Source organism: Lipophrys pholis (assembly GCF_963383615.2).
Source record: "Lipophrys pholis genome assembly, chromosome: 8".
NCBI classification, from domain to species: domain Eukaryota; kingdom Metazoa; phylum Chordata; class Actinopteri; order Blenniiformes; family Blenniidae; genus Lipophrys; species Lipophrys pholis.
Genome location: NC_137630.1, coordinates 22,440,034 through 22,458,815, shown reverse-complemented (window position 1 = coordinate 22,458,815; position 18,782 = coordinate 22,440,034). Strand labels below are relative to the sequence as shown.

The window sequence follows — 18,782 nt, the reverse complement described above, 5'->3', positions numbered from 1 at the left end:
AACTTAACACATGGCTTTGGTCCTTCAGGATTTCCCTTGGCTCGCTGTGGCACTAAGCGGCCGCCATACACAGGCCGACCCTCCCCCTTCTCTTGGTGCCCTCGCAGGGGCCGACACTGTTTTCCTCCGAGGCAAAGTGCAATCAGCTTTTCCTCTCACGTTTGGCAAAGGATGTAACGCTTCCCATGTTTTAAGATTCAACGTATTTTTTAAAAACACAGAAATTCAGCTGTTTTCTACAACACCTCCACCTTCACCATCATCATCATCATCATCAGGCTTGGTGATTTCAGAGAAGAAGAAGAAGAAGAAGAAGAAGAAGAAGATGGGGTGCTGCTCTGCACGGTGCACACTGATCCTGCTGTGTTGTCTGCAGTTGGTGAGATGTTTTCCTATCACACTTGATGCATTGACACAAACACAGCTCTGTTTACTTATTGCAACACTTAAAATCAGCATTTCTATGTCTGCAGGTACTTTGCTGTGAAAGAAAGTTCATTTTTGGTTTTAATATGGTCTCAACTTTAAAACTATGTATGTGAAAATTCCTTTAACTTTTCTTTTCTTTTTTTTTTTTTAACAGGAGACGGTTTTTGGGGGGGGGGGGAAATAAACACAAGAAACATGTGAAATGAGTTGTCTTTGCAAATCACTCATTCACATTTTCAAAATCCATTGAATTATTTGACACCTTCTTCTTCTTCTTCTTCTTCTTTCTCTTTTTATAAAAAATTTAAGTTTAAATCATAAATACCCCAGATCTTGCTCATTACATCTCCTTGAGTTGTTTAGGTTTTATTAATACCTGCAACTGTAAGAATATATATTTTTTCTTGTGTTTAGGCTTTTTCTTTAGACAATAATGGGAATGAGAATTAGGAATTAGTAGTATGTCACCTTGAGCTTGGGAGTCTTATTGGCCTTTTTTTTCACAACCACTTCGACATCATACACACTGTACAAATGAGAGATTCTTTGATAGTGGAATAACTTGTTGACAGCAGCCATGATAAGACTGTATTTTAGATTCAATATATTTAGAATTAGCTTGTCAGAGCTGAACGTGCCAATGAAAAGCAGAAGCTACCCAGCACTTTTAACATCACAAAGCAGAGCTGCCCCCACTTTGTCCTCCTCCTCCTCTGTTTCCCACCCTGCCCCCTCTTCATGACTGGGGGCAGTGACCTCAGAGGACATAACACCATAACCCAACTCCGTCTTTTCCCCCAGCATGCTTTGTCCCTCGTGGCTCAGTTGTCTTGACAACCTTCTAGAAAAAGAAAAAAAAAACCCTGACAAAGACCAAACCGCAGCACATCAGACTGGTCTGATGAAGACTAAATTCTCTTCTGGCTCCTGTTGATCCTCCAGGTCACTGCGGTGGAGAGGCAGGTGTTTGACTTTCTGGGCTACCAGTGGGCTCCCATCATGCTCAACTTCTTTCACATCATCGTGGTCATCCTGGGCCTGTTTGGAGCCGTCCAGTACAGGTCACGCTACGTTATCATGGTAAAGAGAGGCTTCCTGCACTGGTTTTCACTTAACATTTCATGACAGAGGCTCCACGAGAGATCAAAGTATAAATACAAAGATTAATAGGAATAGTAGGGACAAACATATGAAAATCTAATCTCTCCACATATTTTGGATTTCACAAATCAAACAAATTTACTGTTGCTGTTTATGTACTGTTGTTCATTTGCTGTTTGTAATTACAAATATTAATGGAACCATGAGCCAACTACGAGGTGGAGGAAGGTCCTGCAACTTGCTGATATGAACAGATGTTTGTTGAATTGAACCAATAACATTTGAGGTCGGTTTCAGTTTGCATATATACAGCCAGCAGGTGGTTTTGCTTTGTTTAGCAAAATGAGTGGAAAAGGCCAACTGGAGGTACCAAACAGAAACTTTAGAACTTTTTTTAAATCTTAAAACAGAATTGAAATGGCAGTGTTAAATGACACGGTGTTGTTTGCAACCACTTTTTTGCGTGAGATTAATTTCCAAACCAGACATCAAGTGTTTATTTGTTAGCCTGTCCAGCTCATTGGTGTATTTGTGAACATACTCGAATAATATGACAACATTGTAGTAACTTCTAATGGTGCGCATTTGTTCTCCCAGTACCTGCTCTGGACATTGTTGTGGGTCGGCTGGAATGTCTTTGTGAGCTGTCTCTACCTGGATTTGGGAGGGCTTTCAAAGGTAAGACTAAAGTGTGAGGTAATTAGAGACCCACGCAGCCACAGCTCCAAAACACAGAGTTCAAATACAAGCTACAAGCTCCTCTCAGGATCGGCCTCCAATTACAGACACATGATAAAACATCCTAAACGTTTTTGTTCTCTTTTGTTGTTCTTTTGTTTGTTTGTTTTGGACATTTGTAATGATTTTCCACTGATTGTGTGTGACACAGAAAGTTAACCGTTTTACTGTATGATAGTTGTTTCTGGGAGTTTTCCTTTAGCTATGCAGCACTGTTACGTTCCAATATTTGTTCAGAATTACCATTTGTCTCCTATACTTGCTGCAAGAACATTTGTTAATTCAAGATACTACATGAGAAATACTCGACGAATTCATCCTAATAACTTGCCCTAGTTCACAATCATGATACATGACACAGATATGCATTATGGTTGGAATAGTTTCATTCAAACATGTCAACAGGTTTTCCCTTCCTCCACACCAGAGCTGTGAACACAGATATGATGTGTCAATCTCATCTGTCATCCGCTGACAAATAAAATTAAATCATATGCAAACAATTATAGAAATGACCTGTTTGTTGTGGCTCTGCACAGTAAAAGATAAAATCATATTATGTTCACGTTACATCTTTCCCTCGCTTTTTGTCGGGTTTCTCAGTTCTCCTTGAGCTGCTCTCTTCACAAAGTCTTAATTCATCCGAAATATCTTCAGGACCCTGAGAGGTTATTTTCCTGTCTGTGGTGTGTCTGCAGGACAGTGACATCCTCTCACTGGGAATATCCCCACATCGCTCTTGGTGGAAAGACAACGGGCCGGGCTGTGAGAGCGAGAGCCTTCCCTCCACCGGGTGGCAGAACCAGCAGAACCCGGAGCTGACCACAGTGACGAGCTGCTGGCTGGAGTACCAGTACATAGAAATCCTGCACTGCATCGCCCAGCTGCTCCTTTCTGTGAGTCTGTGCTCCTGTTCAGTCCGTTAGACAAATAAAATCCTCGGCAGACCTCTCTCCATAAGACGTTTAGAAGTTAAACTGAACTGCGTATTTATTCACTATTAAGCATCGTTTTAATATTGATAAATATGCATCTGCATGAATGGGAGGAGGTGGTTGCTTAGCAACAGAAACTGTAAATTGGAAGACAGGCTGACAACATTTAGGGATGGTTTCACATTATTACACTGATAGGAGCTTTTCATTCACACGTTCAGTTGCTGTATTATGATTTACTCAGTTTGTGGTTCTAATGGAGGCAAAATAAGAGTTTCTGACAGTACATCAGCCCATTGCATCAGTCTATGATGAATGTGTGTATCGGTATATCTGTGAAGGGATGGTACCCATATTGTTGACCACTGGGAAGAGACCAGAGTGCAGACAGGTAACCCACTTACAAAAAATGAAACACCTTCAAGCCGAGACTCAAACCGTGGTTAACCTCGCTGGGAGGTGAGAGTGCTAACCACTATACCAATACATAATGCAAAAGACGACTTTGTTTTTTTACTTGTTGTGGGCCATTGTCCACAAGGCTGGCAAAGAAATGGTGCCATTTATCTACCATCTTTTTTTTTTATTCTTTTTTTTATTTACGTTGGAAAGAAACATGAAATGTTTTACAATTGGTAAAATCGTTCTCATCTTCTTTGAAAAGTTAAAGGCTAACTTGTTTGGGTATTTTTTGTGTTCATCTCTGCAGCTCCTGGGATTTGTTTATGCCTGCTACGTAGCCACCTCTTTCTCTGAGGAGGAAGACAGTTGTAAGTGTCCTCCTAATCAACGATAGCCAAACATGTCATTCATTTCAATTCTCTCACCTGGAATATATCATTTATTCCATACCAACTCTTTCTCATTTATTTCTACCAACTCAGCAGTGATCTGAGTCCACACACCTTGCATTCAAGCATCCCATTTCATTGACACACTATGTGACACTGCCTTGTGTATCATGTGATTTTTTTTTTTTTTGTCCTATTCATTTTAGTTAATTTCATTGGTGAATTTCATCATCCATCCAAACCTTCTCAGTTGCTCTTCTAGTGCAATGATTCAACGGTAAGTACACAGCATCACAACCTGCCTCTTTTTTTTTTCTACCAATGTGATGATAACCACCATGTCATACGTAATGTGTGGGGGGTTTTTTTTCATATTTTTGTTTAGACTATAAATAAAAGGAAAGTCTGAGATTGGCTGAGAAGGAAGCGGGCAGAAGATCAAACAACTCCACAGACTCTTGTGATGTATCATCTTGAGCTGTTTGTCTAAGAAACACACGTCACAGATACTGAACTTCACTCAGCACCGGGATGATTCAAGAAGGGAAACCTCAGGATATCACAGAGGAAGAAGGAGAAAAAAAGTTACATTCTGTATTAGGCCAAGCCTTAATACACGTAAGATTTGAGTTAATTCAGGAATCTATTAAATAAACTGGTCCTCTGGTTCTTCCTCTACATGTCTGATAATGAAACACTCAAGTTCAGCTAAAGTTGATGGATTTTTCTCAAATAGAGCGGATTTAGCCCCCAAAGTGTTTTACACCCATATTAATGGAGGAGACTCATATGCAACACACTCAGGATAGGATCAGGTTGGGCTTCATTGTCTTGCTCAAGGACACTTCAACAGCAGGAGATGGGAGATTGAACCTGCCACCTTCTGTTTGAACGACAACCTACTCCCAACGGAGCCATAGCCACAGCCTCACAGTGTGCTTTTAAATCTGTAAATAAGTGGTTGCTATTGATGTTTTCGAAAATGTATAAATTATTCATGTATGTCAACTCATTACTAAAAAGTGACAGCTTGCTGTGTGTGTGTGTGTGTGTGTGTGTGTGTGTGTGTGTGTGTGTGTGTGTGTGTGTGTGTGTGTGTGTGTGTGTGTGTGTGTGTGTGTGTGTGTGTGTGTGTGTGTGTGTGTGTGTGTGTGTGTGTGTGTGTGTGTGTGTGTGATATATTTCAGTAGTATAAAATATATCTAGAAAACATCTTGTAATGGAGTGTTGCTTACATTTGCTATCATCAAATATTTACAAAGAAAAGTAAATCCTGGTTCAGAGTGCTCCAGGACAGATTTGAGGAATTTGCACAAAAATCTTTCTTTCATTTTCAAGTCATTATAAGTAGAGATGTTATAGCTATACCTTTCAACCTCCTTTATTTTTCTGTTTTGTTTTTCTATTTCAATGGTATTAATGAGTAAAAGTATTAGTGTTTTTTATTGGTACTGCTACCTGGGATTTGCTGTAGATACGACCCACAGGAGAATCCATTCCAGATAATAGAGAACATAAACTGCAAGTTCTTTTTCTTTTTCTGTTTCTTTCATCTTCTTCTTAATAAAAGTGACAGCTATTCCGTATTTTCCAAGTCATTGTGGTTTCTTCAAGTGGTTTCTATTTGATTTGGGAAAATCAGAGACGAAACAGAATATATTTTAACATTAACACCGTGAAGTAAGATGAGTTTGACACTACTGTTGTCGGTGGTTGTGTCTGACGAATCCATGGTGCTTATGGGAACTTTAGGTTACTGCATCCCTGGTAAATGTATTTAAGCTATCTAAGAACATCTAAAGTATTTATGGACAGTGTTGGGAATTGTATGTGAAAGATATGTTGGTATGAGGCACACTAGTAACTAACAATTATAGCTAAATCAATGACATATTTGAAATTACTGAGCTCATTATTTGTAACCTTTAGTGTATTTTAAAACAGTCAGGGACCTGCAGAGCTGCTCTTTTTGTCTAGCCTGCTGATGAACCATCAATTATCTTTAACAGAAACCAATGTTTTTGTCTTAATGGTTACTTTTCACCTCTCCTCTGAGGACTGCTTTATTAATCCTGAACAAACTCCATGCAGCACCAAAAAAAATGTCGGACTGCATGGAGCAGTAACATTAATCTATATCCACAGTGTCAATTTCAACTGTTTTACTGACTCTTGTGTCAACATCATAGTGTTCATGATACCTATAAGTGATGGTATCTAGTACATATATTACTGGATAACTGTTGTAATCTATGAGTAATGGTAGAATAATATCTTTTGGTAGGGATGCCTGTTGTATCTATTAGTGGTAATCCCTACTAGGGGGCTAATGTTGTCTGTGGTATCTAATAGTAATGGCATCCGTAGTATCGATGGTTTTCAGAGATAACGGTAGATCTCTATGGTATCCATGGATAACGGTAGGTCTCTATGGTTTCCCGAGATAACGGTATCTACGGATATCTACGACATCTATTAGTAACAGTATTGGTGGTATGGATGGTATTTAGGGAAAATTGTAGGTTTCTATGGTATCTCCAAATGATGATAGGTATATATATGGTATTAATTGATAATAGTGTTCATGGATGACGGTAGGTAACTATGGCTAACTGTAGGTATCTGTGGTATCCATGGGTAATAGTAGATACAGTATCTATAGTATCCATGGGCAATAGTAGGTACAGTATCTATGAAATACATGGGTAATAGTAGGTACAGTATCTATGGTATCCATGGGTAATGGACAGTCTCTATGGTTTCCATGAACAGTAGGTATCTATAGTATCCATGGTTAACTGTATCTATGGATTTCTACGGTATCTATGGGCAGCCGCGGACGCGTCGTCGACGTCAGTGACGTCAGTTCCGGCAGCAGCAGACACCCGGATGAAGCTGCCGTTGGGGTGAGAGGGCCACTGAGGCTGGTCGGATTTTAATTTAACGGCGAGGGGGTCGGAGCAGATTGAAGCCCCTCTGGATTAATGTCGACAGGGCAGCGCGGTGCTTCCAGCAGGGCTACGACGAGCGAACCGTCCGCGGCGAGCGGAGACTCCAGCGAACAGCTGCTGCTAACAGACTTCAACTGTTAGCGAAGTACCGCGGAGCACCGAGGCAGCTTCTCCGGCTATTAGCCTCAACCACACGGCGGAGTCTGCTGCTCACATCGTCTGCTCGGGGCTCCGGTTTAACTCAACACCTGGTGGATGAATGATGTCTGCCGCCAGCATTGACCCTCAGGTGAGCCGCCAGGGGAAGCTCCCGGCATTAGATCGTTTCCACCCTCCTCCAGGGGAGATGTGCGGTGTGTGCAGCCCAGCACTCTGGAGGCGATGCCACCGCTGCCTGCTAAGTCAGCTAGGAGGTTAGCTCGAGAACTGCTCCCTGCTGGTACCACACCGAGGCCTGGATCACAGCTTCCAGCGGCAATCTGCAAACAAAAAACAAAAAAACAAACGGCGGTGAATGTTATTGGTCACGGAGTACATGTTATGAATACATCTCCGTGTGACGCTCGGGTACAAATGTGGGATGTTGTGAAAAATATTCGTGACCCACTCAAGCTCTCCTTTTCTTTCTGCAGACATCTAAAGGACAAGATGCAAGCAAAGGTAAGATTTTAGAGGATCCCTTCATTGGTGGTCTTAGGACATGATGCCCTATTTATCATCTTTCAAAGCATTATTTTTCAGATCGTGGCCTTTTCTGTTGTCTGCATGTTGTAGATTATAATGAATTTAGCATTTTCTATATATCCACTATACACTCATTTGGCTCAGTTATGATAAAGGAGAGAGAACTCTAAATCTAAAACAGCAAATCTGTAAAAATACATGATGCGAAACTGTTACTAAAAGCACAATATGTGCCACCCCCCTAATATCTATTTATTTACGTTTACGCGTGTAATCTTCTGGCTGTGAAGGAAATCTGTGAAGTGTTGAAGAATGCCTCTGCATAAATAATGTGATCCATGAATTTTGTAGTTTTAATAATAAAATCTGCATCAGTAGAAGAACAAACAAGCTTATGAAAATACCTTGTCTATTTCAAAAGGTTAAACACCTCAAAGTAATCTGCAATACTCGGTTGCAGACTTGACAAGCATTGTGTTTTGCTATATTCTGTTTTTGCATACTGTGTTTTCATACTCCCTGGGGAACATTTACTATCAGGTAGTGGTGACAGTTATCAATGCTGCTGTTTTGAAGACATGTGCAAGATGATACTATTTTTCCCTTCACAAAATTAAGGTGGTACAGTGATTCAAATAAAAAAGTGTTTACTGTTATTTTGATTGACATACTCCTTTGCAGCTGTCTGCAGCAATTCGGAAGAGGCTGAACAGGAGGTGGCAAAAATGAAGAGGCTTACATTTTCATTGGAAGTGACCAAGATGGACAGAAATTAAAAATTAAAAGAATGAACACATTAAGGGGATGGCTAAGGTTGAGCAGCTTCGAGATTAATTAGACAGGCCAGGATGAGATGGTTTGAACATTTGCTTTGGAGCGATTGTGGAGATATTGTACAGAGGATGGTGGAGGTGGAGGTGCCAGGCAGGAGGAGAAAAGAGAGACCTCAGAACACTTGTGGGTGTAGTTTAGAGGACATGGAGATGGTTTGGAGTCAACTGGTGTAATTGTCTCGTTAGTGCAGGTAATAGTCTGTTTATGTTCTCTGCCACACCTGCTGCCTCCTGCCAGTTGTTCATGCTTTTCTGGAGGACCACAAAGTATTATATACAAAATGATTTTGCAGTAAATAATCTATACATGGCTGGAGAGATTATGAAGTGAACTGATGAACATCATGATGCTTTGTTAATCTGACTTCTTTGTGTGTGTGTGTGTGTGTGTGTGTGTGTGTGTGTGTGTGTGTGTGTGTGTGTGTGTGTGTGTGTGTGTGTGTGTGTGTGTGTGTGTGTGTGTGTGTGTGTGTGTGTGTGTGTGTGTGTGTCTTTAAAAGAAAAAACATGCCATTTTCTTTTACATAAATTTTTTCACAGATATGTAAAACAGTTGTCCAACATTAACAATGTCTGTCAGATACATCCGTTCAGTTTTAAATCTGATAACACTGACGGTAGATGTAGCTTCATTGTGACGTTTGTAAATGTGCGTGCACACAGCCGCGCAGCTTTGACGACAGTCTGGTTTTGTTGCAGCCTTTCCAGTTTCAGTCCAGAATGGCTCCCTCCACCAGAAGGATACAGTCCATGACAATGACTTTGAGCCCTATCTCACTGGCCAGTCCAGCCAGGTAGGAAAAATCAAACCCTTTGGTAACTCCAAGTCCACTTTGTTTTAGTTGGTTTCCATATGTCTTTGCCCCTAATAATCATCTTCAACTTGTTTTTCTTTGTAGAATAACAGCTATCAATCCATGACAGACCCATACCTGTCCAGTTACTATGCCCCCTCTATTGGATTCCCATACCCTCTCAGTGAGGCCCCATGGTCGACAGGAGGTGATCCACCCATTCCCTACCTGACCCCCTATGCTCCCCTCAGCAATGGAGACCACCACTTCATGCCTGACACAGTGTTTGGGCAGCCAGGTGGGCTCAGCAGCAGTATCTACCCTCACAGGTTTAACTTTTTCCCAGAGAACCCAGCGTTCTCAGCATGGGGCACCAGTGGCTCTCAGGGCCAGCAGACTCAGAGCTCAGCCTATGGTGGAAGCTATAGTTACCCCCCGAGCTCCCTCGGAGGCACCTTAGTCCCCGATGGACAGACAGGTTTCCATAGCGACACCCTCAGCAAAGCCCCGGGCATGAACAGCCTAGAACAGGGTATGCTGGGCCTAAAAATAGGCGGGGATGTGACAGGAAGCGGATCCGGTGTGAAGGGTGCAGGCTCTGTGATTGGTGGCGGTGGCAGCGTAGCTCCGGCTGTTGCCACGGGCAACGGTGGCACACCGATTGGGATGCCCCCTCCAAAACCAACGTCGTGGGCTGCTATCGCCAGTAAACCTGCCAAGCCGCAACAACAAAAGACCAAGAACAAGCCTGGCCCTCCGATGGTCGGAGGAGCGCTGCCTCCTCCTCCCATCAAACACAGCATCGACATCGATACATGGGATAACAAAGTGACTGCCAAGATGGCCCCTCCTCTGCCCCATCACCACCATCACCACCACCAACACCAACAGCACCAGCCCCAGCTTCACTCCCACGCTCCCAGCCTCCTGCCCCCCCTGCAGCAGTCCCTGCAGTCTGCTCAGTCCCTTGTACAGCAGATGACCATGCAGGGTCCTCCACCGCCGCCTCCGCAGTCTTACCAGAACCACAACTCTGCTCCGACACCTCAGACCCGATGGGTGGCCCCGCGCAACCGCAACTTCTGCTATGGCGGCGGAAGTTTGGACAGCAGCGGCTCCTCCAGTGGCGGCGGTGTTGGTAACGGAGGGCTGGGATGCGGCGGCGTGCCCCTGGATCCTGGAGCGGACTCCCACCCCGTGCTGGAGAAGCTGCGAGCGGCCCACAGCTACAACCCCAGGGAGTTCGACTGGAACCTGAAAAACGGGCGAGTGTTCATCATCAAGAGCTACTCCGAGGACGACATCCACCGCTCCATCAAGTACTCCATCTGGTGCAGCACAGAGCACGGAAACAAGCGTTTGGACTCGGCCTTCAGAGCCATGAACTCTAAGGGTCCCGTCTACTTGTTGTTCAGCGTCAACGGCAGCGGCCATTTCTGCGGCGTGGCGGAGATGCGCTCGCCGGTGGACTACGGTACCAGCGCTGGCGTGTGGGCGCAGGACAAGTGGAAGGGCAAGTTTGACGTGAACTGGTTGTTTGTAAAAGACGTGCCTAATAGCCAGCTGCGACACATCCGCCTGGAGAACAACGACAACAAGCCAGTCACCAACTCACGTGACACCCAGGAGGTTCCTCTGGAGAAGGCCAAACAGGTGCTCAAGATCATCGCCCAGTACAAACACACCACCTCCATCTTTGATGACTTTTCCCACTACGAGAAGAAGCAGGAGGAAGAGGAGGTGGTGAAAAAGGTACTCATTTCATCACTGAGGTTTTATGTTTTGGAATTAAGTTCAGCTCTTATTTCTTTTTATGATTATTATGATTATTATTATTACGAAGACATTGTATTTCATACAAACACCCGTGCACACAGCAAATGTGAATTAGTCAGATTTTCCAAACTAATAATGCAAGTTCTGAGCTCAGTAAGTTTTCCCCTTGAAAATTCCAAGAATAAATTCCATTAGTAGACGTTACCTCATGTACAATTAATTGTCTGGCGGCCATACTTAAATCATTTGTATTTTCACATCATGCAGCTGAGCCTGTTTGTCACGCCTGCTTTCCTTTGTTACTTGAAAACCATATTCCCTTTCTGTCGCGTTGCTCTCACGTCAGTGGAAAATAATCAACTTTTTGTGATAGTATGTGTTTGCTTGCGTTATTATTTCATGTCAGTTCATTAAGGCTGTGTGTGTGTGTGTGTGTCTGTCTTTTCTCAACAGAGCTATGAGCCTGCCTCGATACAGAGTCGTTCCCGAATTGATCAGGTAAGCTGTTTTGTCTCTGGGCTGGGCAGCTTGATTACAATAATGATGTTGTTAAAAGATTAAAATTCAACAATGCAAAGTTGTTGTCAACGTTCTAGTTTGAATAGGATTTTTAAATCGGAACGTGTCATCCAGGATAATAAATTTAGTTTGAACACTACCCAGTCATGACATTTTAAATTGCACCAGTATGAATCTACTCATACTGGTCTCTTTATTAGCTACATCTGTGCAATCAAACATATTCCAGTGCATCGGTTCTGCCTGTTTCAAAAGTAATGATGTTCACATTTACTTGAAATTGTCAGAGCAGTATATTTATACAGTACTCAGAAAAAGTTCAGGATATTAGGCTTTAGGGTGAAATTTATGGAAATCGTAAAAAGTTCATTCTGCAGTGATCTTATATTGTGAAAGTAGGGCAGTTAAGTATAAGCATGCCATAGTGATTTCCTCATCTCAGACAATTTATTGAAACAAAAGCCAACGGTGGAGGGTATACCACAACAAAAATGCCAATGTGTCAATGACCTGTCATATCTTCTCGAGCATCAAGAGTTCTCGGGTCATTCAGGTTCCAGGGTACACAGTTAGGAGCCTCTATGGCCACTCAGTTGATCCCTAAGATTCTCTTACGGGATCTCGGGGTCTCGCACGCTGACCACGCTGACGTGAACGGTTTCCGTTGGTCTGACGTGACGCTTGGTGCATCTCACCTCCTTTCAATGTGCCTGGAGCTGAGTGGCATTGGTCGTACTGAAACGTTGAACGGTTGGACATGAGCATTCAAACGTTTTGGGAAGATGACATTAAGTTCACCTGCCAAGGTTAAAGTGTATCTTTCAATTCATCTTGAAATTTCACCTGAAAGCCAAATATCCTTAACTGTTTGTGAGCAGTGTGTAAGTTCTATGTTTAATCTTGAGGACGTTGTTTACAATGATGTTGCAGTGAATTAAATGGTATTCAGTAGATTTTTTTTGAACAGTCAAGTCTTGTTATTTCGCCTCGTAAGAGTGAAGCCTAAAATCTGATCCTCTCTCTGTCTCTGCTCCTTTCATTCCCAGGACCGTCAGAAGTAGACTGTTGAAGGCGACTTCAGCGGTTGTGTTTGGACGGACATGCTAAAATCTAGATTTAAATGGAAAACACACGGACTGAAGCTAAAAACAGAGCTGAAACTAATATTTTTTTCTATTTAATTTTGTCGACTTGGCCCATGTCAAACTTTCGAGCCCCCCGGCTCCCGGTTCCCCCAATCTTTGAGATGCGTGCAGGGATGAAGCCAGTTCCATCAGACGAATCGCTTCAATAATAATCTATTTTCTTGTTTTTTCTGTATTTTTTAGCCTTATAAATCTCTATCACCACCCTGGGACTTATTAAATTCTTGACTTAATATAAATATCTGCACGTCTGTTTGGAAAAATCTCTTGACAACATGCTGCTGATATTCAGTGACTGTTCACTTTGTGGTTTGTGTGTTGGAGAAATGTTAAGTGCTTGTATTGGTTAATCTTAAATGAGTGAACTACACTTTATTGACAAATGTCTGCTATCTGTGTGTGGCCAGTTGTATTTTATATTATCAGAAGACAAAAAAATAACTTCTGTGGATGCCCCCTTTTTCTTTTTTCCCATGCGAGGGGAGGACTGAAGGTTTCTGTATGCATAGACATAATCGTGAAAGGTTGTGACATTAGGACGCGTAAATGTTAGAAAAATATTTTGAGTAACGTATCACCTGGCTGATATAAAGTTATCATAATGTTGAGAAAATGTGGGTTTTTGTCTCTCCAGAGTGGAGCCTTAACATTAATTTCGAGTAGTATTGTTAAAATCTTAGTTTCTTTTTGTTGTTTTTTTTTCTTGGTTTTTTTCAGTACTGTAACTGATGATTTTACAGCGAGAGTTTCAGGGAAAATCTGATTAGAGACTAAAAACTCTAAAAGGTGCCCCCCTTCTCTTATTTAAAGGATGGATATTTAAAAAAAAAAAAAAAAAAAAAAAAAAGTAGAAGAAGCTGAATCATTCAGGTTATATCAACACAAAATCTGCTTTGTGCCCTTTTGTTCTGAAGGCGTTTGCCTCTGTTCCTTATTACTCCAACAGGGGTCTCTGTTGATGAACCTCCGGAGGCGATGTAGCATGTAACTGCTTTGAAAACTCAAGCCAGGCCTGTTGTTGGGGTGTTTTTCTTTTTCTCTCTTTTTTTTTTTTTTTTTTTTTTTTCCTTCCTAATATCATTATAATCTCAACATTTTCATTGCTATAACCTGTCCACTTCATCCTCAGACAATGTAAGCTTTAACGTACTGGCATTTCTAACTGAGATCGCCTCAAAATGTTTAACTGTAGCATTATACTTAACTGATTTATCGTCAAGTGTATGAAAACCCAGAGACTAGCCTATATGGTATATGTTTGTGACTTTTTGTTTGTTTTTTTTGTTTGTTTTTTTAATCGCTTGCTGTATTGTGTGTATGCGTGTGTGTGCAAGAGTGAAAGAAACTAGAGGTACGTATGACTGTGGAGCAATCAGAGTTATATAAAACGGTATTGGAATATAGAAAATTTATGCAAAAAAAAAAAAGTTTTACGTCACCCTTGAATTAAATATCCATTGTATCAGAGGTCACTATCACATTCTTAGATTTGATCATGTTCATTATTAAAGATATACTTATCTGTTCTTTGTGTTTTTCTTATTATGAGCTGTGTCTTTTTTCTTTTTCTTTTTCTTTCTTTTGCTTTATCAAGTCAGTGATTTCTTTGCCTGAAATTCCTGTTTGGACAATAAAGACATAAAACATTGTCAGAATGTTCAAATTAATGTAACAGTTGTGAAATTTCATCCCAAACGTATTCGATTTTTTTTTTTGCTTTCAAGTCAAAATCAACTCATTTGTTTAGTGAAACTTAGCAGTTGAAGAAATGTTCTCCATCTGGTTCATCCACACAGAGATCAAGATGTCCTGAACAAAAATTATTTAAAGTGACCGTTTATAAAAAACTAATTGATTCTTGAAGTCTAGTTCGTTAGAGAGTTGTAGAGAATCTGAGGATTAAAAAAAAAAGTTGAAGCTCTCAAATGATATTTTCAGTCTACAAACAATTGGTCCATATCTGGTTTTATAACTTCAGTAATACATTATTTTGTCATTGTTTCTTGAAGTAATGACTTTAAGGTTTTATAGTCATTTTACTATACTGCTTTACCCATCTTGTGTATAAAGATCCAAGCGGCTCCAGCAGAACAATATGAGAGGTTTGGAGTAGAATGACAATATAGACAGTCCATCAACAGAGGGAGTCTTTCATCATGTCTTCAGCATGAGCCTGAGTCTCCAGAGGGCCCCCTGCTGTGGAAGACGTCCTGCACCATTCATGCACCAAAAAACACAACGTCCCTGTGGATCTGAGGACTGCAGACCGGTGGCGCTGACGTCTCGCATTATGAAGACCCCGGACAGACTGGACCTGGAGTAGCTTGTCACTTGGTGTGAGCAGAACCATCTGCAGCTCAACGTGGCAAAGACCAAGGAGCTGGTGGTGTGTGTGTACGTACCAACTTTACTGAGCTTATGAGCTGCAAGCGCTCACCTGAACCTTGTAGGTATTGCTTGGATTAGGGGAGTCAGTCTTGTAAGCCCGGAGGTCCAAGCCAGCCCACATGACTTTGAAACGTCTAAGAAACATTCAATAAGATCACTGTCACTAATTTATGTCCTAGAGATTCTAGGGTGTCGGTCATAGTAGTGGATATAGTACAACAGTGAGAGCCCAGCTGACAGATCAGAGATGCAGCATGCCAGCGGTCTCTTTTCATGTGAAGTATCATCAGCATCAAAGCCACTCTGTGAGGGTGAATATGCAAACGTGCCTGAAGGCTGCGGAGTGCTGTTGGTAGAGGACTGGGTTTTGTGACAGGTCAGTATAGTTTGTACCAGAAGCGTCAGAATGGTACAGGTTTTCATAATGTACTCATACATCTCTGCTCTAAAAATGTGTGAAGGAATTACATGGCTTTTTTTTTTTTTTAAGTGCTTTACCTTATTGGGATGTCTCTCATCAAGCGACTGCTTTGTCCAGTGTAGTGTGGTTGGTAGAGATGATCACAAAGTAATGAATAAAAACTGTCCACAGATTACATACCTCACTTACTGTTTCAGCTCTCCTTCACCCTTTAGAGTGAGCGACCATATTCGGTAACTTAATTCTTAATGTCTTCAAATCCAACTATGAGTTCATAACAATGATATTATGAAAAAAGAATTGTGATACACATTGAACTAAGTTGGCGGTTTATGACTTTGAAACTAAAGCAGATATTTTCTCTTTAACTAAATCAGATGGACATACTAATGTGTCCCCCCCACCACCACCATTTCTTTGGCAAAGTATTTTTTACCCTCAGTGCAAGAGAGCACCCATTTAACTTAGAAATAAAACCATGAAAAATCATGACACTATTTATTGACAGTGACAACAGACACATTGAAGGAATGTTTATGAGACTTTGTAAAAAAAAAACAACACATCACCTTGTAGGACAGTACTGAATAGTGTATGAAATTAAAGACAGTTTGTAGATATAAGGCATTGAATACATAGAATTTTGGTCTCTTTCCAACAGATTTCGATAAATAGGATAAATGGTGCATGATTTTATTTTTTATTTTTTTTAAGAATCTTTAATGACCATTACTTATTAAAATGTAACAGTCACACACTAGACTGCTTGCATGCTGCAGAATATAACCACTGATTACATGAATGCGGTAGATGAAACCACAGAAGCACTGCAGCTCTGTGAGCTTTCGCTGTGAGTGGAGGAGAAAAGGGGCTCTGCAGATGTGTTAAATCTCTCCGTCCTCCGGATGGATGCAGGCTGCAGAGGTGATCCCTCTCTTGGCATTCACCGCGTGCCTTAATTGTATGGCTAATAAATCAAGGTCCGCCGTGAACACGAGGAGCGGCCATCCTTTCTCCCACGTCGAGTCCACTTGGCTTTTTGGTCATACAAACAAAAACACAAACACAAAACAACATATTTTTGGGGGGAGGATTAGAAAAAGACGCACGGATGAACAGGCTGGCCCGCGCGCCATCACACTGCAACGCTGCTAAAGACTGCAATTCAGATTCACGAATTATGAGCAATAACACAAATGGCACAATAAGGTACGTCCGCTAATGCGTTTTTTTTTACTTCTTGATTTAATTATGATGTATTAATGTCATAATTAAATGTCAAGAGTCTCGCGCGCGTCGTCATGCAGCAGCTGCTTTTATAAAAAAAAATATTTATTTATTTAAGCATGCAACTGTCTTCTTTTTTTTTTTACTGGAAACGTCCTCGTCCTGTGTGATTTTCTGAGGTGGATCTGTGGAGGTGAAGCAGCAGGCCGAAAGATACCGTCCAGTGCGGCCGCCGCGGTGCTGATGAAGGGCCGCAGATGATGATGTCCGGTCCGGTCCGGACCGACAGACGCTCAGTCCGCTCACAGCTGCACCGTCAAACGCCTAGAAAAAGAAAGACATTTCCTCCGATTTCACGATGCTAATATACATTTCTTCACATCAGCCTCAACGTCCTTGTCCTGGTTTGCGTCTCTGTCGCGTCCCGCTCCTCTCAGCTGAAGCGTCATGACGTCACTGCGCTCCTCGCTGTCAGACGCTCAATGCTGCGCCCATTAACGCGTCTGCAGAGCGGCTCTGGTCACAGCATCACCTCCAACACCAACCATAACATCACCCCCAACAACAACCATAACAACAACAACCACAACATCACCCTCAGCAACAACCATAACAACAACCACAACAACAACCACATCACCCTCAATGACAACCACAACATCACCCCAACAACAACCATAACAACAACCACATCACCCCCAACAACAACATCACCCTCAACAACAACCTTAACAACAACCACAACATCACCCTCAACGACAACCACATCACCCCAACAACAACCACATCACTCCCAACAACAACATCACCCTCAACGACAACCACAACATCACCCCAACAACAACCATAACAACAACCACATCACCCCCAACAACAACCATAACAACAACCCCAACATCACCCCCAACCATAACATCTCCCCAACAACAGCTACAACATCAACCAGTCACAACATCATCTTCAGAATCAAAGCTTCAGTGCAGCATCACATCAACACAGCACCAACCACAGCATCAGTCCCCCAACCACAACACCATCGCCAACATAATCACAGCACCAACCACAGCATCAGTCCCAACGTTATTTACATGCTGGGTCTGATGTCTAAAACCTCCCCTCGTGGAACATGATGATATAATGTAACGCATTAATCATCAACAACTATAAAGAATAACAACAAAGTTTTACAAAGAGCTTTCATAGAAAGACATCCACAAACAAATTACATGTACAAGGTTCATCAAGATGGATGGAGGGAAAGTAAAAGATATCTATCTGAAAGATGCCATCAACTAATCTTGTCTGGTTATGCTTGTTTTCTTTTTGTTTGTTGTTGTTTCTGTTCTCTTATCTTAAAAAAAGAAGAAATAACCACAAACCATCACAACTGACCAGTAAAATTGTACAATTTCACCTGTGAAATTTCAATAAATAAAAATGTAAAAGAAAAAAAAAAGAGAAAGATGCCATCATCTCAAACCAAGTATGTAAAAGTCCGTTTTACTTCATCTTTAAGAAAAGTGCAGTTGCAGCTTTATCTCCATGAGCAGGCTGTTGGGGGACCTAGTAGAAAAGGGAGAATCACTTCTGGTTCTCAACTTTGATTTTGTCAACATTGATAATATGGAATGTATGATTTATTTATTCTGTCTGTTTGCTGTGAGCTGTTTAAACTAAAGTGACCATAAAGGCCTTGAAAGACGCCTACAAACTGTCTTTGCCCATCATGAGCCGACATTGTCCCCAGTAAAGTCATATAAAAGATGAATGGATTGAAGGACGGTGTTAACAGAAGGTAAATGATGAAAAGTCTCAGATTTTTCTTGTTTACATTTTGTTACACCTGTTTACCAGCTTGAATTCACCTTCCAACATCTTTGAAAATCTGTTGTTTTTTTTGAAAAATTATATTTGATAAGTTTGTATGTGTTGCACTATTTGATCACATTGACATTTTAATGAACAAGGAATAGTTTCTTCAAAATGGATTTGGACCACACTCTAAACGTAATGTAACTAAACCTTATCAAACATATGAAATAACACATTT

General features: G+C 41.5%; 2 protein-coding genes across 2 annotated transcripts; both read left to right on the top strand.

Moving 5' to 3' along the window:
• Positions 1 to 325: 325 nt before the first annotated feature.
• Positions 326 to 4,256, top strand: nkain5 (sodium/potassium transporting ATPase interacting 5; the record flags this gene model as incomplete). The annotated part of the gene is made up of 6 exons (XM_080470181.1): positions 326 to 379; positions 1,372 to 1,509; positions 2,128 to 2,208; positions 2,967 to 3,164; positions 3,913 to 3,973; positions 4,201 to 4,256. 6 exons carry the CDS (start codon positions 326 to 328, stop codon positions 4,254 to 4,256), a joined length of 588 nt encoding a protein of 195 aa, XP_080326307.1.
• Positions 4,257 to 6,858: 2,602 nt separating this feature from the next.
• On the top strand, positions 6,859 to 13,601 carry ythdf1 (YTH N6-methyladenosine RNA binding protein F1). Its single transcript, XM_080469381.1, has 6 exons — positions 6,859 to 7,234; positions 7,578 to 7,605; positions 9,162 to 9,256; positions 9,362 to 11,008; positions 11,486 to 11,530; positions 12,598 to 13,601. The coding sequence occupies exons 1-6, from the start codon at positions 7,205 to 7,207 to the stop codon at positions 12,610 to 12,612; spliced, it is 1,860 nt and encodes a 619-aa protein (XP_080325507.1). The 5' UTR covers positions 6,859 to 7,204; the 3' UTR covers positions 12,613 to 13,601.
• The last annotated feature ends 5,181 nt before the right edge of the window (positions 13,602 to 18,782 follow it).